This window comes from Egretta garzetta, unplaced genomic scaffold (assembly GCF_000687185.1).
Source record: "Egretta garzetta isolate BGI_Z169 unplaced genomic scaffold, ASM68718v1 scaffold451, whole genome shotgun sequence".
Lineage (NCBI taxonomy): Eukaryota > Metazoa > Chordata > Aves > Pelecaniformes > Ardeidae > Egretta > Egretta garzetta.
Genome location: NW_009258552.1, coordinates 671,900 through 695,899, shown reverse-complemented (window position 1 = coordinate 695,899; position 24,000 = coordinate 671,900). Strand labels below are relative to the sequence as shown.

Sequence of the window (24,000 nt, the reverse complement as noted above, 5' to 3'; positions counted from 1 at the left end):
TGTCAAAGCCATCATGCATAAATGTAAACACATTCAGAATTTAGTACCCAGCAGTGAGATGCTCATACTGTTCTACACCCCCCAAACTCTGAGAGGCAATCAGAGACTTGCTGAAGCCCCAGGCTTTGATTCTTGTGCAGTAAGCCACTACATCTAGCAGAACAAAGGTAAACACAAACTGCCTCTGTTCAAATTTCTTTTTAGTAGGTCAGCAAGCAGTAATTAAATCAGGTCTGCACAACTTTATTGCCAAGGACAGATATATGATCTAGCGGAAGTCAGAAATACTTCTGCAGTAAACAAGGCACATCAGGAGAAGAGAGCAAAATCAATTTCACTGCTGCTTTGTTCCACGCGTAGCTCGTAAGTCATTGGCCTAAATGGTGAATTTCTGATGTTCACACCACGTTTTTTTGCAAAGCCACATTCTCCCATAATTTTAGAAGCGTAAACACTACAAATTCAGCGAAGTTTTGTAGTTTTTAGCTACTGAAGTTTTAATGAATTATACCATGAAGTAGGAATATTTCTTTTATAGCAAGTAAAGTACTCAAAGGCTTTCTGATGTTTACCAAAATCTCACCCTCTCCTTCCTTCAATAAAACATAAGGGCAGAAGTGGAAAAACTCCCAGCATTATTTGGTTTGGGATTTCTGCTTGTTAAGGAACAAGATGACCAGAGTGAACCATGGATATGTTTGCAGTCATAGTGACCTATAACTATTTTCTGAAGGTCCATCATATCACCAACACGCAGATTTCTTACTTTCGGGATACCGGTGAACCATTTTGAAATTAAAGCTATTTTAACAGAAGCCGAGTAAGAAAACATCCTCACAAAAAACTTACTTCACTGCACCTCCATTGCCTTCATCATTGTCGGAGGACGAAGATGTAGAAGAGGCAGGAAAATAGGTTGAATCCACATGATTAGGGCTCCCACTCTGAGCTGGATTTATTGGAGAGGATCGTTCATACAATGGTGTATGTTTTCCTTCGTGAGGAATGTTACTGTAGTTGTTCTGCTCAGAAAGACTTTTTCCACCTGTTTCCAAGGTGATGGCTGGCTCAGAGAGACTGTATGGGTATGGACCTTGGCCTTGGGCCCCACCCTGATTGGATATCTGCTGGGCCTAAAATAAAGTGATCTTTCTTAAGTGAAGGCAACAAAAAGGCTTTTCTTTTTTAAAAAAATACATTATTTAATCAAGTGGCATTTTCCAAATGTAGACATTCAATCTCAGCCATCTTGGACATCCAAGGACAAGAGGCAACGGCTTCAAGTTGCAACAGGGGAGGTTTAGGTTGGACACTGGGAAAAATTCCTTCCCCAAAAGGGCTGTCAAGCACTGGAAGGGGCTGCCCAGGGAAGGGGTCAAGTCCCCTGGGGGTATTTAAAAGGTGGGCAGACGAGGTGCTCAGGGACAGGGTTTAGTGGTGGGATGGCAGGGTCAGGGTAATGCTTGGGCTTGATGAGCTTAAAGGTCTTTTCCAAACCAAATGATTCTATGATCCACACAAATTGTTCTACCAGAGTCTGTACCATCACTATAGTTCCAGACTTCGTCAGTGAATGCCAAAAGGTTGGATATACATTCCCCATGTAGATTTTCATTTGATGAGCACAGCAGGTTTCTCCCAAGAAGGGCAGAGGGCTACTTACCACAGGTTTTGCTTGTAGTGAGGTCTGTGGAATGTTAAGCATCTGAGAAGGAACATATGGTGGCACTATCCCAGGCATACCAAACTGATTTGGTCTGGCTGCTGTATTGCAAACAGGGAGGAGGGGAAAAAAGGAGGAAAAAAAAAGAAAAAAACAAACACTCATAAAAATGTTCACTGTCTGATGCAAATGCGACCCTTTCTATCCTTTTGCTTCTATGGTTTATTTATTCTTGTTCTGCCAGCATTACTGCTGTCTAGTATGCCTTTGAGTCAGTTTTATTCATTTTTGCCTTTTAATAAAAATACTCTGTAGCCTGTGAAGTCTATTTTACTTGTCTCACCTTCTCTCGGTTCTTTGTATCTCTCATTACAGCACATTTCTATTCTACTCGGGGCTCAAAGGAAGCATAAAAGAAAAAAAGCCCAAGAGATGTCATAATGAAGCATCCAGCAAAAATAATGTCACACAGACGCATAATGCGGGCACTTTCTATAATTCGAATATTTGACCCAGTAGCCTTAATGCCCTTTAATGCAGGTCTTCGAATGTAAATAAAGACACCCCACCCCCCAGAACAGAGAAGGAAAAATCTGTATCAGTATTTCAGTATGGTAACCGAAAATCTTCAGAAAACTTCAGCTCAAATTATGGTTTTGTGTTAAGAATGAGGTATAATCATACAGTTAATTTGTAAGCTTTGAGAATAGCCTGCAATGCCAGAACAACTCGTGGCTGCAATTTAAGCGGGCATATTATGACATCAAAAAATCAAATACTATAAAGGGATTGCTAAAACATGCTGGGTAAGCCCAGTGAGAAAGAGGAAATATATTTTATGGAATAAAAATAGAAACTGTCTTCATGATTGGAACCGGTCACCAGATTTCAGTTGTTTACAGCACTATACTCTGAAGCGTCCTAATGCTAGAACTGATGCAGCGATAGCTAAGAGGAAAATCAAGTCCAGGTTGTTCTCTTTTTGGGGAAAGAACACGACCTCTGCATGTATCCTATGAAAGCCACATATTCAAGGGTCAACAAAAACTGCCAGAGAATGTAATTATTTTTTTAAGATCCCACTAATAATACTATGTCTAATTTAGGGTTATGCCAGTTTTTAGTTAAAATGAAAAGCCTTATTTCTTTAATTACTTACCTAGGTAATGTGGTGGATGAAATGGCATAGGTTTATTAGTTGCTGAGTAATAAGCAACTGCTCTCTTAAATCGAGTAACTTTGTCATCTGTTCTAGACTAAAATAAAATAAAAAAAAGATCTGTCAGGAGCAAATCCAGGCATGTCATCTACAGGTCAGCTCCTACTTGCTGTAAAGTAGTTAACATGTACCACATCACATACGGCACTAATGCTGTATGTGTACCCCTGAGCACTACAGCACTGTACCAGCACAAGAAATATTGTGTCAGTCCCTGTAAGGATAAAGCTTTAAAATACTATCTGCGCATACCACTGATTCTCAGGGACAGTACACAAGGGCAAAGTACAAAACCTCTTCTATTATCAAGAATTTAACTTAAAGCACTGCGGGTTAAGTGCAGTATTTTTGCCTTTGGAAAGTGTGGAGAGTGAAATTAAGGTGTCTAAGACACTGCATATACCAACAGATTCCTACTATTGACTGATGCAAACCACTATTTTTACAGAATGCAATTCTGCAACACAAATGTACAGCACAATAGGTTTAAAACAACTCCAAACCAATGTTTTGCTTTATACTTTACCTGTGAATGTTGAAAAACATCTTTTGCTATGGCATCCAAATCAGTGGTGTCCTGAATATTACGGACGTAGTCAGCTACGGCTTTGATCACTACGTCACAAGGTGGTAAAACTAACTGGTGAGCACGTACCTATGCAAACAAACACACATGCCAGTATGAAGCAACAGGGTAGCCCAAGATACCTCGGTCACACAGCAAAGAATTAAGCTGCTTATTTATTGAAAATGTATTCAACAAATTCCAGATTTAGTATGGAAATATTTTTGGGCCTTCCACCTTATTTTTAAGACTTCACCTTAAACAATGACTCATATGTTTTTCACCTACATTATATAGAATACATGTGAAACCTCACCTCTATGTAAATATTTGCTGGTTAAGTATCAGCCCCAACAACAAAGGTCAACAATGCTAATTATTTTACTGCTCTCTAGTTGGACAATTCATCCAGTGCAAAATGCTTTATCTATATATTATTTTATCTATATTTTATATATTTATATATATAAATGCCAGAAAATATTTTGACAGAGTTTATATTCTGAACGTAGAGTGGTACCAGAGTTGATGAAAGCGATCCACTGGGAACAGGAAGATCTCTGTGTACACAGAAAAGGAAGGATTTGAAAAACAAACGGAGTCTTGAGGAAACTCATTTTCAAGATTCTACAGAAATTGGTCTAAAAATCATTATTTAAAGACTACGTAGCTTAATAATTAGTGCTTTCAAATTCTGTATGTCATTATCTGTAGTAGAATATACTCATACAGCTTCACATTATATATAACAACTCAGGCAAGAAATTATTTTTATTTGTTTTATATTATACATCGACAAAGAACGATGCATGGATTTCTCTTGTTGCTACGATGTCAGCACAGTTACTTTTGCTTTCAAGCATTTCAGTATCAACATAGTTATGGGGCTGGTCACACTTTTCGCAGACACAGAGGAAATTCTTAAGGTAATTCCATGGATAAAATCGTTTCAATATTCCAGCATTAAAATAATTGATGTCTCACCGTCCAGTGGCAGATGCACTCGACTTTCCATATTCACCGACTATTTTAAATAGATGAGAATCATGCTCTTAAGCACATGCTAAAAATTTCCTTGGAGTTAATGACCTGAGCCCATACAGACCACAGATTTGTCTACAAATGAGAGTCCATGCTACAGTCTACTCAAGATCTTAGGAAAATGGTGAATCCCCATGGACACACTGGTCACTGACTCAGGCCACGGGTTTGAGAAGACAAGAATCATTTTGGACTTCGTAGCAGAAGACCTCCCTTTGCAGTAAGAAGAAAGAGCTGGAAGAACCTGTGGGACGATGTCCAAAGCCCCTACAGACGAAGCGCCGCAGCTCAGCGACTGGCAGCTGCAGACAGATGTGCTGTACCACAAGTTCTAGACTCAGTTCTTTGGCTTGATCCCTTCTCATGGAAACCCTGGACTTCCACCTCAACACTCTCAATAGGCTCCTCCTGACAATAAACTGAGGATTATTCAGCATATGATATGGGGAATTACTGCTCTTATATGCACTGCATGATCGTATATTGGGTATCGACACTTCAGGTCACACAATTGTCATGGACTGTTGCGGAATTAAAAGAAGTGAGCGGTGCTGCTAGCTGGGTCTGTGTTATCTTCCCTCTGTGCCACACGATGTGCACACTCAGAGGGGCAGGGACGAGGTCTCCAACTACGTGTCCTAAATTTTAGAGGATGCCTGAGGAATTTCTAAAAATTCTGTCTGGAAGCTCTGTACAATTCTGGAGCAACTCTGCCCATGCCTATAGGGGCAGCTACATTTTTGCTTTTAAAATATTTTTATCTGCCTATTTGCAAAATTCAGTGATTCAAGACTTGAGAGATCATTATTTAATAGTTCTGTTCTTTAATAGATGAGAAAATGTGAAAAACCTTTATGCTTGCATTCTACACAGGGAACGTGCAGAATTTTTACTTTACTAGGAAATACTGCAATTCAGCCTTGTCAGAAATGTTTATGCAAAATTCTGATTAATGCTTCATTAGTTTTATCTTTGCAACCTTAAAATCTGTACCACAAGCACTTTTTATTTTATATGGCGTCTACCATATGTAATTATTTTCTTTCCTGCCCTTATTTGATCCAGTTATCGCAATTTCGTAGACCACCTTCTTCATATTTAGGCCATGGAATTTTTGCCCAGATTCCCATTTTTATTAATTTCTTTCTCCTAACACCTACTATTTACAAATGTCAGGATATTCATTCTATACCTGGTCATTCTCTATCAGAGATAAACTCCACAGTTTATGAACCTAAATTAAGAACAGTTCTGTTTAGTGTAGTCAGTGGCACGGTAATTATTTCTATTTCAGATAGCAATTTCTAAATTTTTGCTAGTGTGCATTCTCAATACATACCATGATACTAAATATAGATCACATCTGCATGTACGCGTACACTCACAAATACTGATGATAAAATTTTGCACCCAATCTGCAAGCGGAAGCAATAGATTTTCTTTTCACTGGTAATCTAAGTCACTTTATGAACACCTACCATTTTATTTGTACGGGTAACAATTACACATCTCTAAAGCAGCTGAATCATAGCATGGCTGTGTCATGTTAGATGTGCTCTCTGCAGAGTCCCTGGAAGAAACCCCACATTCGTACCCAAGGGTTTCTGCAATCTCTGCTTGAAAATTCAGTGGACAAAAGGAGTAAGCCGTCTATCATTATTAAATATTACTGTCTTGGAGATGACATACAACTAAACTGTAAGCAGCTACCATCAAGAGAGGCCATCACATCACTCTAGCACTAATATTCAGCTCAGACCCCAGAAGCATGAAGCTGAAGTGAAACATATTAATGGCCCCAGTATCGCCCCCAGTTTAGCCGCTCCTAAACAAACAGCCTAAAGACTTCATGGAGCATACTCTTAATTCCTGAAGTGAGACCTCCTGAAAGTATGTGTTACAGATTTAGGGACATTTACGATATTTGGATCTTATTTTCTTTTATTCTGTTTCAACGACATCCCACCCAGCTGTGAGAACACCCTCAAAATTAAAAATGTCATGACCTACACAGAAGCCAGAAATGAAAAGAGGAAAAATAAGATTGTACTTTCCTGATATTAAAGAAGAAAATATTTCTATTCATTTTAGAACTTTCCAGAAATCCAAAACTAAATATTTTGTACTGAATCATAAACAATGTTTCTAATACTGTGTGGACTTAAATACAGGCTAAGTCTTACTAAGTGCTAGGTACAGTAAAAATTAAGACTGAACAGCAAAAGTTATAGAAAACATGTTCATGGTTCAAACTTCCTTTTAGTAAGCATTTTGGAGCATCAGCATCATATTTTACCAATTTCTCATTAGAAGAGATTTCTTCCTAGAAACTGTTTTTTTCCTTATCCTCTACAGAAGAGTTTCAGACAAGCAACAACATGGAAAATCAGTTTTGGAAAGGCAAAGATGGAGGTGGATCGCACACTTGGAGGTGATCAGGTTAGAAAGCATGGCCTCTGAAATCAGCAGTTTATTTGCTAGTTGTAGAAAGCCTACTTCCAATTTCACAACACACCACTGATAAAAATCATAAGCGACCTATTAATTCACTCTGCAAAGATGAAGTGGGGAAAGGAAATTAATTCTACACAGGCATTTGTCACAATGAGAGCCAGAGAGCAACATTACAAGCCCAGAAGCTACAAGATAAAAACGCCTTGGTTTTGACAAAAAAACTTGCAAAAATGCTTTATTGAAAGAGAACAGACATAACTCCACAGGGTTATTAGGATGCTGCAGAAGGTACCTAAGCTACAGCTGGGAAAAGCTCCCCAAGTCTGGGACAACTCCCATTGCCCACTGTCTCCAGGAAGTGAAGCCTTTAAAAACTAATCAACACAAGTACCAGCATTTACCGCTGTGCCTGCTGGAAACAGATAATAAGTTTAGTTTTATTTTCAAACCATTAAAAAAGACCTCGAACATTCAGTTACTGAGAGGTGACACACAAGGAACATTTTTTTTTTTTCCACTGGCGAGAGAAAAAGCTGAAGATAGGAAGAATACAACAACAAACTGCCTGGGTTTTGTTATTTTTGTCTAGTAATTTCTAGAGATCGCATCCAAACTGGATGTTGTTTTGTTTTGACGTTAAAAACATCAAATCTTATGAGCTTGTAGCGCACCTCGCCTAATGACAAGTAAGCTTTCTGAAGAGGCATGAAGTTCCCTGGATGGCTTAAAATCCTCTCAAACCAGCAAAGCTCAATTCTTCCCTAAGATTGGGTTATTCACTTAGAAATTCTCTCCTCCACCCTCCCTCCTGGTGGGGAAGCTGACCTCTTTCTACTCCTGCATGTCTTGGTGGTAACAAGAATACACACAACATGGAGAACACTTGCTAACAATTTACACACATAGGACTGGAGAAAACCAAATCTAAACAGAGGAACAAAAATGATGTCAGAAAGGGGAGAGCAGAAACACAAGCTGAATATGTGCAACAGACAGGCTTCATACGAGACAACCTGTGTGACAGCCCTGCACACTACCATGAACTCAAGGGCTGGGCTGCCCTCCAGAAAGACCTAGACAAGCTGGAGGAATAAGCCAACAGGAACCTTAAGAAATTCAACAACTACGAAAGCAAAGTCTTGCACCAGGGAGGAATAACTCCTGGCTACTCTGCAGGCTGGAGTTGCGCCAAAAAGGACCTGGAGCTCTTGGAAGACCGCAAACTGCACATGAGCCAGCAGGGTGTCCTGGCAGCAGTGAAGGCCAGCTGCACCCTGGGCTGTGTAGCAGGACCATAGCCAGCAGAGCGAGGGATCTCAAGCCAGCAGAGCGAGGGATCTCAAGCCAGCAGAGCGAGGGATCTCAAGCCAGCAGAGCGAGGGATCTCGTTCCTCAGCGCTCATTAGAGCACCACATTCAGTTTTGGGCTCAAGCCAGAGGTCAAAAAAGTTGAGCTAGTTCTGCAGAAGGCCATCAAGATGGTTAAGGAGCTGGAGCACTTGCTCTATGAGAAAAGGCTGAGGGAATGGGGCTTATTCAGCCTGGCAAAGACAAGGTTTTGGAGATACCTAACAGCAGCCTTCCAATACCTACAAAGAGGTTATCAAGCACGTGGACCCAGGCTCTTCACAGCGGTGCACTGTAGAACGAGAGACAACAGACAGCCGGAAACACGATGGGTTCAGACTGTACATAAGGCAAAATGTTTTTACCGTTGGGACTGTCAAGCCACAGCACAAGCTGACCAGACAGGTTGTGCGGTCTCCAACCTTGAAGATTTTCAAGACTAGCCTAGGCAAAGCCCTGAGCAACCTGTTCTGACCTCAAGCTGACCATGCTTTTAGCAGGAGGCTGGACTAGATGACTTCCTGAGGTCCTTTGTGACCTGCATCATCCTATGGTGACCCTTAGCATCAAAAAAACCCAACCCAACCAACCCCACTTAATTTAAGCATATCTTAAGAATACCACCTTTGTTGTCTGAGCAGCAGCAAATTACCTAAGCACCTACTCAACATATTAGTCTCCCTCTGGCAGACACCCTCTGAAGTCAGAGAAAGACAGGAATTTCCTAGGGCAATTCAGAGAAGGAGCCTAGCCTACATATTTTTGATTGCTTTCTGGAAGCATCAGTCTTTGCCTCTCTACTGAGATGAAACAACCAAGGAGATTAGCTAAACAGTTTTGCCAGGTAAAAACAGATGTGGAATATTGGATGGTGGGCACATCAAAAGTTTGCCAAAGACAGTCCAATGAATTCATCCTTTCAAAACCAACCTAACAGGAAGGTGATCCATTGCAAGATCCAATGTGGCAACCTCATAAAGTTTCCCTGCATACTCTTCTTTTTCAAAAAGCATTAAGACTTGTTTCTAAGGTTATCTTGTGAATAAAGAGTCAGCACTTCTGCAGTGGTACATGCTCCCAAACAGGCACTAATTCATTCCAGAGGTAAGAAACTGCCCTCCTAGTATCATTCTGATGGTATTACACATTGAGCTTGAAGCTCCATGCTGTAACAAGCTTTCCCAGAATAAGAACCAAACTGTCTGTCTCTAAAGATAAATCCCAAAGCACACAAATAAAAAGTAGTACAATGCTAGTTTCCAAACAAGGTCTAGCAGTCAAATTATTTCTCAGGAAGTGTATTAACTCCTTTCTTATTGCCATGTCTGATTCAGGTGGTCATTTCAATGAACCCTGCTCTTGGTCAGGTAATAGGACACAAGCACAGGACAACACGTTTACTAGACGCATTATCTGTTTATGCAGGGACATTTAGACAGCTAAGATCCTGACTCAGAACAGCTTGTCAGGTTTTGATTCTTTCTGCCTTTTGCAGCAATAGCAATTAAGTTCTTTTCAATTAAATTTGTCCATGGAACTTCACCATTTTTGCTGAGCTGGTGGTCATTGTTGGTGTCTTCCGAAAGGCACGTCTGTTTATCCAGCGTGTAAAGATGTTGTCGTGATTGTTAGGGTAAAATCCTTCTAGATGTGAAATGTGGATCCTTCTTTCAGGTTCCCATTCCCCATCCTTTTTCCCATTTCTCCTCAGTTGTTCCTAGACAAACACATCACCCTCACATCTCTCTCTAAAACAGAGGTACAGGTTCCTCAGTTTCGCTTTTTTTCACCTTGCTGTATTGACACCTGAGCACATACACATCTAGTTTCTTTTCTAAGTTACACTCTACATCATCATAAAAGATTGAGAAAGAATGCAGAAAATAAATTGTACATTATTAAATGTCATAGTTCTCACTGAAAAGCAACAAATCAGGCCACTGGGAACTGAACCTGTTAGCTTTGATGCTCAAGACCATACTGTCTTAGATACAAAAGATTAACAACTTTACACAATGAGAAAGAGCTGAGTGAGGTGTGGAATTAGAGCCCTTGGTTTCAAAGTATGGAGAATACTTGACAGTAACTCTGAACAGATGCAACAAAGCAAAGTTCGTAAGCACAGCCCAAGGACAACATCCTGGGTGACCACGACAACTTCCCCCCCTGCCATTTCCAGTTTTCGTGACAGCTTGCACTTTATGTAACTGCGCTGAAAGTACTTCTTGCTATCAAGCTTGTGGCTAACATAAACATGTCTTTTAAGTTTTTAAGCATTCATAACATTTACAAGCAACACTGCTTTCTGCACATCTACAAATAACAGAAGAGGTCTCTACTGTAGAGAGTGCTGTAATGACATCATTGACACACTAGTATGCCAAACAAAATTAAACTGAATTAATGAGCTACTTAAACAAGTTATAATTTCAAACCATGAACACTGTTGAAACTGAAGCTTAAAAAAAAAAAAAAATAATAAGTTCTTCCATGACCAGTATCTAATGAAGATTGGTTTCACATAGACTTGTGCCCTTGCTGCTTTAAGCCCTTCTTCTTTCTCTCCCTTTGACATCATTATCAGCCCAGAGACACAAATGCTGCGGTTCTTTTGGGGCTATGTACTTAACAATCAGCCAGCAAGCTGGTTTGAAATTAAACAAATCATGTGTTGTGCTAGCCTCTTCCCTCGGTAAGGGCACTAATTTGGGTCTCTTTCACTGATAACAGTGTATCAGTTTTCACAGAGCCTGTAACGGCCGAACGGCAACCGCTTTCAAATCTGATTAACATTGGCCAACAGATTAAATAAATACAGGGAGGCCTGCCTAAGACAGCCCAGTGATGCTGGAAGGGAACAAGTTTCACTTCCTTAGGATGCCACCTTACAAAGCGGTGTCTCCACTGAAAACATAAATCTAGAAGCACAGATGACAAATGCCCGATTTTCATTCTAGCCAAGTAATTCAGTACATATTTAGAAGGCTTTTCAGAAGGTCTAGGTGTCTGGAGTCACGTTCTGACTGGCTGTAAAACAAGTCTACTCAGCCTAAACCACAAAAAAAGAATTCTTAACATCAGAAAGTTTATCCACCACTTCGAGGGAAATCCTATATTTTAACCTTTTTAGTGAAAAATGAAAATACAGGCATACTCTTTCAGTCTTTCATTTTCCCATCTCAAGTTTCACAAGGAAGCAGCGAACATGCATGCATATTTTGTTTTGCCACTACAGAGTGCTGACACCTTTCTAAACACAGGAGCGGCAGCAAAATAGGGGATGAGCATAACATCAAATTCTTACAGCTGTTCACTAAGCAATGCATGTGCAAGCCTTAAAAACTCTGCTGAAAATCTTGAATCTGTTTTTAAATTCTACCTTCAGCAAAATAAGTTACAATTTTTCAATGCTTAATAAATTTTTGGAACAGAAGGGGAGAAAAACCCACTTGTTTTTGTTGTAGATACAATAAAGCAGTCTTACAGAATTTACAAAAAGCAAACTGATTTGCTGCATGGTGCACCTTAGGAGAAAGGGGAAGAGATATGTCTGTTGTGGCAGACATAAAGGTCATTATTATCCCCTTCTCTGATGTGTCCAGTTTCCCTTTTATAGCTGTCTACTTGGCAGATGCACAAAGTGAGTGCAATGAAGCAGCAGAACAGACATACTGTAAACTAAGCATCAGACACAAGTTACTTGTCTCAAAAAAAAAAATCTACTGCAGGCCATGTTAGCTCTATTGTGCAACGTATTCTCTAGTGTATTTACACTTTAAGAAGTAGAGAAAACTGACTATTACACACAAACTCAGATCAGTAGAAAATAAAACAATACAGTAGGAAGATATCCAGCTAATTATTTCTGACAGTTCTAGAACAGGACTAAACAAAAACCTCTCCTCTTAAAAGAGGAGAAGAGTAAGAAGCTAGCTGCTCAGAGCCAAACCCCACTGAAGCTGTATGGCTCCTGCAGCTGAAGGGCACCGAGGGGGATCATGGTGGCTAAGTTTAGCCTTGTAAGGCTAATCGCCCAGGTCTCCTCTGCGGTCAACAGAGAGGGACTGGGACACCAGAGGGTGACCGAGAACAAGAGCCTTGCTTAGCTGCTGTGACTTAACCTATTACACTGCTCTGATTAACCGTTATGATTGATTTTTAGCTTAATTGCTCATAGTTACATTAAATTTGTACCTTAAGTGAAGCTAGTGGATGTTCTGGACCAAGTAAACTCCAATGAAAGGAAGCCAAATCTTCATCAGGTAGAATATGATTACCTAGAATATAATGCAGAACTTTATTTAAGTACACCATAAAAAGTTACGTACTGTTTCTATGCAAAACAAATTTGCAATCAGTCCTCAATTCCCGATCAATAGGATTAAGAGAGATTCAACTTGCAAGTATCTTTCTGTTACTCCAGAAAAACCTAATCAGCATGCTGCCGCTGCAGCAAGACACACTTCCCTCTGTTTGAGGAGCACTCTTCCATGAAACCAGCTCGCTTACAGAAGCAACAGAGCCGGTCACAACACCTGGCAATCACAACACATCAGCCTGGCACGTCCTGTTAGGGGATCCTCACCAGGATTCAGTAATGCAGGTGCAGTGTGCAAGAACACACTCTACTGCTCCCCGACACAAGCTGGTAAGCCCCTCCTGCACCCCAGCACACGCCGTTACCGAACCACACTGGAGCTGCCTTTGGAATCTGCCCTCTGCTCCATCATACAGCAGCAAGCTACCGGGCAGATTTACCTAACCCTCAGGAACACTGGTAGCTTCCATGGCACTTAGCAGGTTCCCAGTTCCTGAAGTTTCTTTTGCCAACCTGACCAGGTCAGACAGGACCCTGGGCTGGCAGCATCGAAGTAATTGGGAAATTACATAGCTGTTTCAATGAACAGAGATAGTGGCTATATTCACCAAATGGGAGATCACTTAAATTATTTTGGGTTTGGGTGGTTTTTTCCCCCCAAAGCACATTACATGGAAAAAAAAAATGAAAATTTTTTTACCAGGAAATAATTCAAACATTTTAACTAATCAGAGACTAACTAATCAACCACTAACAGAGTTCAGTGCCCATGGATCCAAACTTTATGAAGAGCTAAACGGAATGCATTACTACACTTCCAGTAGAAAACTTGCGGGTATTATCAGTATCTGGTTTTACAGAGCAGCAGCTTAGCAGAGAATGCATAATTCTCATTGCTGTTCATGTATTTACAGCTTTTTTTTTTTTTTTTAATTTCAGTTTGGACATCTTGAACTCTCATCTACTCAAAAAGAGTATGACAAGATTCTTTGAATATGACAACTGTTTATTTTCTTAGTATTTTGCTTGTAAAATAATTTAGTTTGCTTTTAATATTCTTCAACATGTGAAAACAAAGAAAGCTGTCCATTGCCTGGCAACTAGCAGTCATAGAGAGGGAAGTCTTTGTGTCCAGTCGATACTTCACCTACTTCTGAGATCTCCAGCAGGAGACATTATCATCTTTATTCATTAAGAGCTAAACTTTAAACTCACATCAGAAAGATTCAACAAGTTTGTATTAACAGCCATATTCTTACTAATCTAATCAAGGTAGGATTAGACAGCCTTTATAACACAGGTCTGAAAAAATCAGTTACAGCCAGACCACTAGACGATTCCATGATAACTAACACTTAACTCCTGCAGATCCTGAGATTACCTTTTAAAATAGTCAAATACCAAAACCTCAATCTTGCTTGGTTTCCATCTGTCATTTCAGTTAATTCCATCCCCTTGAACACACACACACATAAGACAGTCTGACAGTTTGATCAGTTCTCACCACATACTGAACTGTGGAGTTTAGGATGCTGAAGTACAGCAGTGTCTTCTGTAGTCCAGGTAAGAAGCGATGCCTGTACTTACCTTACATAGTTCTAAAATTTTACTGAGAAACAGAATGAGACTACATACCTAAACCCACGTTACAAAGTTCTGTCACAGTGGGAAAGAGACCAGCATTACATAAGCAACCTCCATTTCTTGACCTGGCTGAACAACCTCAACATATATTGATTTTTCCCATTTTAATGGCTTATTATAGTGTATGCCTTAGGTTTTTTCAAAGCAATTAGATACTAATTGAAGCCACTGCCTTTTCTAAAGAGTTCACTGAATTACAGCCCTATACCTCACACTGTGTTTGTTTTTGTACTGCTGAAGCTTGGTGGTTTGGTTTTGGGTTGTTTTTGTTTTTTTTTTAAATCATTCTGAAGTATTTGAGTCAAAATTTACAAGGGAACCAAATTAACTCCCTATTTACATCAACAGCGATTAGGACAGAACTTTTTAAGAGCGTACTCTTGGAGGACACAATATCTTGGCCACATTTTATCTACCCATGACAAGGATACTCCTTACATTATAACGCTAGAACTGCAGAAGCCTTCCGCATGAAAAGCTGCAAGAAGGAAAAAGCTATAAAACAAACCAACCAAACACAGTGTATACATAACCTTCTCAGAAAGTAATCTTTAAAAATTTGCCTAGTTGGTACTTTATCCCTGAACATAACTCAATTCCAAATAATTTGCCATTGAGAAAGTTGTTTTAATTGACCAGTTAGGTGTCATTCCTCAGGCTCCTCCAACTGCTGAATCATTCAGGATTTTCGTCTCTTTTCAGCGTCCCAAATTGACCCTTTAATGACAAGAAAGTATCTGAAAACAAAGAAGTTTTGAGTTTTCCGTATACAGGGAAACAGATTTGCAGACCTAAAGCTGGATACTGATACAGCTACTGTGATAGTTTTGGCCTTCTGTAACTGTAAACATTAAACCAACAGCATAACTGCAATTATTTCAGAATACATTAAGTTATTCCTAAGCAAAGAACTGGCATGGGGAGTTACACTGATGTACCCCGAACAGAAGAGCAACGCGACAGATTCATATGCCTTCTCATGTAATCAAGCGCTCGCTTATCCTTTCCCACTGTGATTTTCTTCATTCTACTCATCAGGTTCAATAGAGACCGAAAGAGGCCACAGGAGCAAGGGCAGAATAACCTGTGAAGCCAGACAAGCCCTCAGATATTAAGTCAAAATATAAAAATCTAGAGCTGAACAAGCTACCCTGCTTTAATGTACACCATACTACACACAATTCTGTGCCTATATGTATTTAGTATTTTATCAAAAAAACTGAATTTACTATACTGCTAAGGTTGCAAAAGCTAAAACCCATTGCCAGTACCTTAAGTCAAATAGTATCTGTTTGTTGTAAGCTTATATAATCATTGTTTATAGCACCAAATACCCAGGTTTCATAATATTCACCAATATAAAAAAAACCCAACAACCCTCATCACAGAAAGACCTCCAAAGTATCTTCTGTTCTAACCGTGACTTCCAGACACTTTGTTCTGCTTACTCATACTGAAGACAAACACAAAAGAAATGCAAAAGAATACACAAAACTAAACTTGTAGCTGAACTGGTTTTTCTTTTCTTATTCGTAGCTGGAGATGGCTGAACTTTTAATAATGATGTGGGAGAAGCAAAAGGTTTTGCAAAAAATACGTGTTCTAGGTGAAGCAGAGTGAAATATTTGTTTCACTGAAGTATGGTAAAATAACTTTCCATGCCCCACGTGAGGCACTTCGCATACAGTGCTGCGGGCTGGTTTGTAATCTGCACCCACACACCTGATAGTGTGGGAAACCAGCCTGTTAATAGTTGTAGTATGATAAAAATAGCCTGCGAGTACATTTTGGATCATTGGAGTACTGGAAAACTAGGCTGAGATCTTTGACTAGCTTTTTATTTTTGATAAATGGTGGAGTGCAATAAAAATTCCATGGTGCTAGAAGAGTGCTATTATGTGCCAATATTGAAAAAAACCCAAGCAAAACACTCACACACACACGATAACTTGCAAAACTGCAGGCTGTCTGTCAGATTTTAGTCCAGAAGGGGTAATGGTGAAGCTGGTTCTGGGTTCACACAGTAGATAACGAAAAGAATGGAAATGAAATTAATTCCAGTCTCCCTGATGTTGTGTAAAAGGTTGAGTTTTGTAGATGCTGTTCTTACTAAGAAATTGGCCTTACGCAGTGTCAGGAAAGTATATGTTAAACAGATTGAGAAGCTGCTCACCTAACAGATAAAAAGAATTATTACTGAAGGATTGTTGTTGAGTGTAGCATTTTTAATGAGCACATTTTTATACCGAGCCTAGTACAACCGCTTTTTTCCCCCAGCAGTTCTAAATGTAACATAAATGCTGATAGAAATTTGCTGTAAATACAAAGAGTAGTGCTTGGTGGGGTGAAGCAATGAAAAGGGGGATGCTGTGTGCAACAATTTATTTCTCAGCAGAATTGAGATTTTGGGGGAACTAAACTTGTAGCTGAACTGGTTTTTCTTTTCTTTTTTTTTTTTTTTAACCTTTGTACCAATTTGGGGGAAAAAAAAAAAGCTACAAAAGATCTCTCTAGTAATCATGTGAAATGACCTCAAGCTTCTTTTTCCTAAGAGCAAGCTGAAAAATATTTTGTCATGTAAGATATTGAGAGAAAAATATTCAAGAGCTTCTGGCATAAAATTGCAAAACCTCCAGAAAATTTACCAGGATATTTTTCACCTACCATTTAATATAACCAAGCAACACCTCAACTGGCCATGCAGCTGTAATTCTGTGACAAGTTAAAACGATGTCATTCACATGTACTTCACGATAATGCCACAAAGCATATCTGCAACTGTGAAACTGCTTTGCAAGCAGTAATTCTTACTCACTGAATTGGCATGCAACAACTTATTTATAGACTCCAAAACAAAGCCTAGCAATAGTACTCTGTCATGCAATTTACACTGAGTTTTTTGTTTTAAATTGCAGCTTAGCCAGTCACCTGCCCTTCCTCCATGCAGCTGTGTGGGCAGGTAACCACTGTGGATATGAAAAAGCATACACTAACAAAAAGCAGCTTCAACCAGTCAAATACTTGTGGCTTTCTACTGGAAGATGCTTTGGTTCTTTCCTTCTTAACATGGAAGGTACCTGTCTGGACTAGAAACAATTTAAAGACTACTGAAATATTAGTATGCTAAAGCAGTAACACATAGCCTCTCTCATTCACAGCTTTCTACCAGTTTTATTCTTCTACTAAAACACAAAGTCAGTAAGAAAATAAAAAGAAAATCCAGTTTTCTTAATTTGTTTGCTCAGTACAAGATGAAGAACATGGCTGCTCTGTGCTCAATTACTCAAAAGGAAGTTAGAATGCTGTTCTAAATGGATCTTATTCATTGGAGTCAACTTTATTAGTAATTAATTCACTCTTCCATCTGAGAGGTTATGACAGCTGCTCTCTACCAGTGCTGTGGAAATAAGAGTGTGTTAAAATTGTCCCATTTAAGCAGAGATGTGAAGCTGAAGTTCTTTCTACCTACGCTCGTTAAAGATGCTACACTAAGCACTGGAAGCAAGAGTGCTAAGAAACTATCCCAACAAAACTCATGGAAGGGCAAGATGCTGGTTGCCTGTGCTTTCAACAATATGGAGTTTCACTCAATTACACAATATAATGTATTTCTGGTGCAGCTGACGGGCTGTCATATTTGTCCACTGCTCATTTCTGAGGGGTAAAAAAAAAGCCCCTGCAATCTAAACATCTTCACTCCATATATGTTATTTTTAGGTAGAATACAGGACAGAAGCACACTTTCCCAGTCTGGAAGGCGTGCTATTAAAAGTAGACCTCATACACTATATAGGACCAAAACCAGTAGAACCACAATTGTCCTGATTCCCCACCCACCCACTGAGAACATTTTGGACAGGCAGAGCGCCTTGCAGAATTCTTATTTTCTACTCTTGTTTCTAGACAGCCACAATATGCATCGCTTGCAGGTCTCTACAAATTCGGCATGTCTGGCATCATAAAAACACATCCGGCCTGCCTCGAGTGTAGTAGGAATGTCTGAAATAAAGAGATGTCCTTCCCTAGGTGCTTTGTCAAATTATACACAGATACTGTAAATCAGGTAATAGAAACTGAAATCGTAAGTCTGACTAGCAGCATTGAGTTCTTTTATTACTTCACTTACCTAAAAGAGCAGCAAAAATAGGAAAGCGATTTGGATTCAGGTCCAGTTGCTTGGCAACTTCATGCATTAGGTATTGGCTTGTTGTGAGACTTTTCCCATTACGGCTCAGTTTTAGGGCATGGGCACTGAAATAGTAAGGGATGTTGCACAATGCATAATCGGAGTCGTATGCAACCAAACCATGGAAACCTTTTTCTCTGCAGAAAGCAATTACTTCTTGATGATGATCCTCAATGCTCTGTGCAACCTATAGTGGAAGACAGAGTAATTAGCTACAGTGTTAAATTGCAGTACTGATTTATCACATGTATTACAATATATTGGGTCTTTCTGAAACCATATACATGCATTTGAAACACTTGCAGTGTATTTAAAGTCATTAAAAAAAATCCAGTGACACAGCACATACGGACGGGATGTAAGGAGCGCTGAGAAAAAAAATACAAAGTTCTGAAAGCCCCCATGCTGAAGTGGCACTACGTGTGACTGAACACAACTGAAGGAACTGTTTATTAACAGAAACGCTGAAACTCTAAGCATATCATGATACCAATGTCTCCATTAACTTATGGGACAAATCTGAAGGCTGTGGATACCCAAGCAGTTCAGCCAGCCAAGATGCCCCCTTAAAAAGCAATCACAGGATCCCTTGTAAAGTTTTGCAACCCTGTTTTAAAAGAAACATAACCCTAGATTCACAGAGGTAACCTTCTTGGCTTTTCAAATGTCTACCTTGCTGCATTAAGCCAGATTTTTTCCCCTCTTTCCACTTTCAGCCTATTCATTTTTGCACAGCTGTCTCTGATGGTGCAAACTGCTTCAAGTTTATAGCCCAAACTTCACCTCTCAACTCATGTTGCCTAGCAAAGCACATATTTTAGGCTATGGCAATCAGATGACTAAACCAGACATGTTGTGCAGGGGAGACATGGGCTGGTTCCTAACATTGGAAACGGAAAAGCAGCCCTTTCTTATCAAGAAGATTGTACTAAACCAAAAAGCCCCACGATGACAGGTTGGTATGTGCAGTCCCACATTTCTATACACCGTCAGGAACCATTGCAGCTACAGTTTGCATGCAAACACACAAAACTGAAGCAAGCTGAGTGCTTTTGATGCCTAATGCTTTTACCATCTACATATGTAACAAACATACAATGATTCAGAAAACCCCACTTAAGTCGGGTGTTGGTATAACCTACCAAGTATTCAGTTTTGACAATGTTGATAGCAAGGTATGCCAGAATAGACTTGTACAAAACTGTTAGCTTCAGTCTCCCCGGCATGCATGAGGAACTGCAGCATTAGTGCCAGTGATGCTGGTTATTTCCTCTGCATCCGAAGCCCTGCAGAACCTGAGCGAGGGTCCTACACCTCTGCAGCCCGTTCCAACAGTCCCACAGTCACCCACCTCCCAGCAAAGAGGTTTTGTTAGACAGCAAGTTTACAGCGACCCTTCCTTTTCCACTCATGCCTTACACCTTCTGAACCTGGTGCTGAATTACAGTCTTCTGCCAAGGTATGTAGAATTTTGCTTTTCCCATGTAGCTTCACAAAATGTTCCCTTGCAAGTGAAACCCTGAGCAGCCCGCACCTCACTCTGAGATATTCCTACCATCAACAACCGGCTCACTAAGCTCTCACTCCTCCTAATGCTACCACCTTACAGCCTTATGAAAATGTTACTTCTTCAGAAATGTGCTTGATGGGCTGTATCAGTGTTCTTGAAATTTACTTTTGTTTGTGAGAATGTGAGAAAAACGCAGGTATTCATTTCTCTAATAATTACACTGTCACCCAGCATAGCGTGTGCCTGCCATACACTGAACTGGGAGAGACTGTAACCATCTTTGGAAAAAAATTAAAGACATCAGATTTATACAGTTAACAACTCAAGGAGGGCAATTTAGGCTTCACCCTCATCCACACTTTGTATGGTTTAAATTAGGAATTTTTTCTATTAAGGGAAGGTAGATTTAAATTATGTACATCTACCTAAAATCAACATCTTTGCATGCATGACAACCACAGGCCATTTACAAAAAACAAAGTAAGAACTCCTTTTGCAGCACTAGATGGGACATGGGTGTGCAGATAATGCAAGAGGAAACTCGGTGTGCGGCTCACTCTGATCCCCTATAAACTATTTCCTCCACCTCCACAGCCTCCTGTCCTCTCCCTCCCAGTTTTACAGAGCTACCTGACAGGTACAGAACTGCAGCATGCCAGGGAATACCAGAATCCACATTCAAAGAACTGAACTGTTGCAGGGAAAAGAGCTGCATTTACCGAGGTGCAGCTAGCCAGCAACATAGAACTCTAGCAAGAGGAGAGTCAGAAACATCGCTTACAGCTTTTGCAGAAGGAGAGAGGCCAAAGACACAACTGGACCCAGGCAACGGGCACACACACAGGGAGGGGGGGAGCGGGGGAAATCACAGCCAGGCGTTTGGAATAATTTTCAAGTCTAAATCTTGCATAACATTAATGATGCTGGATCAGAAAGAGAGAATCCTGCCCAAGTAAACAGGCACATGCATGTTTAGATACGGAGAACAAAACAAAGTCTCGCCAAAGTATCGAAGATGTTAAGATCTCTGCTGCTTAAATATTTAAATTTTAGAAAACTGGCTTTGCAGAAAAGTTTCTTTTAAGAATTATTCCCCCTCCCCCAAACAGAGAAATACCAGGTCACAATTAAGCTAGGAACCTGCTGAAACCATCTGCAAGTGATTTATAATTGTTCTGGATGGAACACATTACTCTCTTTCTCCCCTCTAATTACCAAAATAGATTAAATTCATAGCCAGTTCCTAGCTCTGCACAGAAGCCTTCTACTCAAGACCCAAATGTTTCCTGAAAATATGAAAATCAGTTTCATATTTAAAGTTAACCAGTATTCTCAAACCCAACTTCTAAAAACAAAGTGAGAAAACAGTAGAATTTGGCAACTCTTACAAATATGTAAATTTTTAAAAAAATCACCCATACATACATTTTTAAAAAAATCACACCTTCAAGATGCATTTGCTCTTTGCCCACCAGGAGGATTGCTACAAAGTGAGCATGCAGGAGAACGTGAATAAAACTGGAGTAAGGTTTAGAGAAAGAGAGAGGTAATAAAATGGATTTAGAAAGATAACAAATTGTGTAAGAGGAGAAGACAAGCAGAAAAGGAATGTGATTTCAGTTCAGCAGTACCTTCGTTGTGTTATCCATGTTACCACTGTTACCATGAAATACACCTCCTAACCTGAACCTGAATCCATTAAAAACAGAGCTACCCCCAGATTCTCAACAGCTGTACAAACGAGGCATCAAATGGGAATGGCCAATGTCCTTCCCATCGCCGGGACAGCTGTTCAGCACAGAGATCGAGCGCCGTTCGGACACGCGCAGTGCTGGTACAGTGATAGGAATGATCCTAACAGCAACAAACTCTCCCCCTCTATACCCCCTCCCTGGTATTTGGTCACAAGTGCCTGCCAACTTCCCACTGCTAACCCAAAGTGGGCAAATACCCACCCCTCAAATCTACCCCATCAAAATTGGGGGGTTTTTGTGTTTGGGTTGTTGTGGGTTTTTTTTTTAAATGATAGAAAAGAGACTCGATACGACGTGTCCTCTCACTCCTATAACCGTTTCCAGAGATTAAGAACAAGGCCTATTACTGAGAAACCATGAAGGAGCTAATGCTGCAGCTAAGCTTGAAAGTAAACAAAGCGCTACAGGTGACACTGCTGGCGAACGCGGCAACTTTATTCGGATGTAATCTACTTCCACAAGAAATGAACCAGGGCTGGAACAGAACGCATTTAAAAGATTAACAGCTTGTTCAGCGTGCCACGAGACTATTACAAATACCCAATTCCTATCAATCTCAAACCAGCTGGCTTCCTGTTGTGTCCTATGCATGTCAATGTTCCTCTAAACAGAGTATCCAGTTGAATACTTTAAAAGAAAAAAAAAAAATTCTTATTTTACCCCATTCATTGCTTTTACTTAAAGATCTCTAAGTCTCAATAACAAATTATGGAAGATTTAGAACGCATCAGATCAAGGCAAATACCTTCACTGCACAGTCCCTAAAACTTTTTTGCTTAAAGAACAAAAGTATTTCCCAGCTACAAATAAAAAAAAAAAAAGTTCAGATGAAAGGATGTTTTTGCTGTCATTCAAATTCCCACCATCATTCATATCCAAAACATGAACACAATTTTGCTTCTCCACTGACTGGGCAAACACGTTACTTACAGCAGACACGGCCATAACCTTTTCAATTTAACCAAGTGCCAAGCCCAAGACATCGCGTTCTGCGGAACTCAGTGTGCCCCTGCGAGAATGAGCTTTGCCTCCACTTCCAGTTTGTTCCACATGAGCTTCGCCTGGTGCGGTGGCCCCCGGCTGTGTTCGGCCACAGTGGGGATTGGCCCGCCGTGGCCGAACATGCCTGGGGGCCACCGCAGGGTAAGGCTTCCACCACCAACCGGGCTTCACCCCAGCCCGACGAGCAAGGAGCTGAAGGGAACACGCTCCTCCAAGGATGGGTTTGGCCAAGTGAGCACAGCTCTAACAGCAACAGCAACTCTCACCCCGTTGGCAGAACTAGAAGAAACTTCACCCAAAGTCACCTTTTAGGTGAGCTCCTTCGAGTCATCTTTACCCCAGGGCTGCAACCCAGCCAGAATTTCTCTAAATCCGCTGAAAGGGCAGGACAAAAGCCAGATAACGTTAAGCTGCTGCTAGTGATCAAGCATGCAACTCTAAAGGTTGCATAATAATTTTCTACAGACAAAAGTAATTTACAATAATAAAGCCTACAAGTACGCACTTCACTCCCGCTGCTCTTCCTTCCCTAGCGGGAAAGCCAGCAAGCAGCTCTTAAAAAAATTGCAGCTTCATCCCAGGGCTTCTTTTGCTAGCGTTGTGTTTCAGCCATTGCTTGGCTTAACAAAAAGTGCCGTAAATCACAAACGCTGTAGAGAGAGATACGACGCGTTAATATTCTGCAACCTCTGAAATTGCAGTCTTGGTGTCAGTGGAAGATAGCCACAGACCCCAGCTCCTGCCTGAAGCGTTGTTTATGTTATCAGAAAACTGAGGCTCCCCCTTAAAATAAGTTTAGACTAACTGTCAGATTGGCGCTCCCGACCCCAAAACTGGAAGCGTTTGCTGTTACGGAATAAGGAACGAGTTATTCTACACTCCATCAAAAGCTCGTTAATACATCTGGGCAACGCTGAGCAAAACCCTCACCTTCCTAAACCATGAAACTCGAACCTCTGTATTTCAGAGCGAGCGATTCCGCCTTCAGCGCAAGTTTAAACACCTCACCTCAGCAGGGAACTTGTTGCAGATCCACTGCGCGCGATAACATTCTTTTTTTTTTTTCTCCCCTCACCCTTAGCCTTAATTATTAATTAGATTACGATGCTTTTGGCTCTCACCTGCGGCACCGAAGTCCCAGCCTCACCACCCTCCTGAAGCGGAGCAGTGGGGGCAGCCCTGGGCAAGAAGGGACATTTTGAGTCAACGGAGCGGCGGCCCCGAAAGAACATGGAGGCAAAAACCTCTCTGCTGCTGGGCCTGGCTTCACAGCCAGGGGAATCCGGGAGGCCCTGGG

The 24,000-nt window shown here is 40.6% G+C and overlaps 1 protein-coding gene across 9 annotated transcripts in view; it reads right to left on the bottom strand.

Annotated features, from left to right (window-relative positions):
- Window positions 1-23,950, bottom strand: part of FAM120A (family with sequence similarity 120A) — a 61,964-nt gene extending 38,014 nt beyond the window's left edge. For 6 of the 9 annotated variants that reach the window (XM_035903319.1, XM_035903322.1, XM_035903325.1 and 3 more), the window contains exons 1-7: window positions 23,825-23,950; window positions 18,378-18,624; window positions 12,484-12,566; window positions 3,409-3,537; window positions 2,823-2,919; window positions 1,664-1,764; window positions 850-1,133 (exon numbers count right to left, since the gene is read on the bottom strand). In XM_035903319.1, the coding sequence (XP_035759212.1) occupies window positions 850-1,133; window positions 1,664-1,764; window positions 2,823-2,919; window positions 3,409-3,537; window positions 12,484-12,566; window positions 18,378-18,624; window positions 23,825-23,935 (1,052 nt within the window). In that variant the 5' untranslated portion in view covers window positions 23,936-23,950. The remainder of the gene's footprint in view (window positions 1-849; window positions 1,134-1,663; window positions 1,765-2,822; window positions 2,920-3,408; window positions 3,538-12,483; window positions 12,567-18,377; window positions 18,625-23,824) is intronic. The other 3 variants (XM_035903320.1, XM_035903323.1, XM_009647898.2) reach the window with 1 other exon arrangement.
- Window positions 23,951-24,000: the final 50 nt, after the last annotated feature.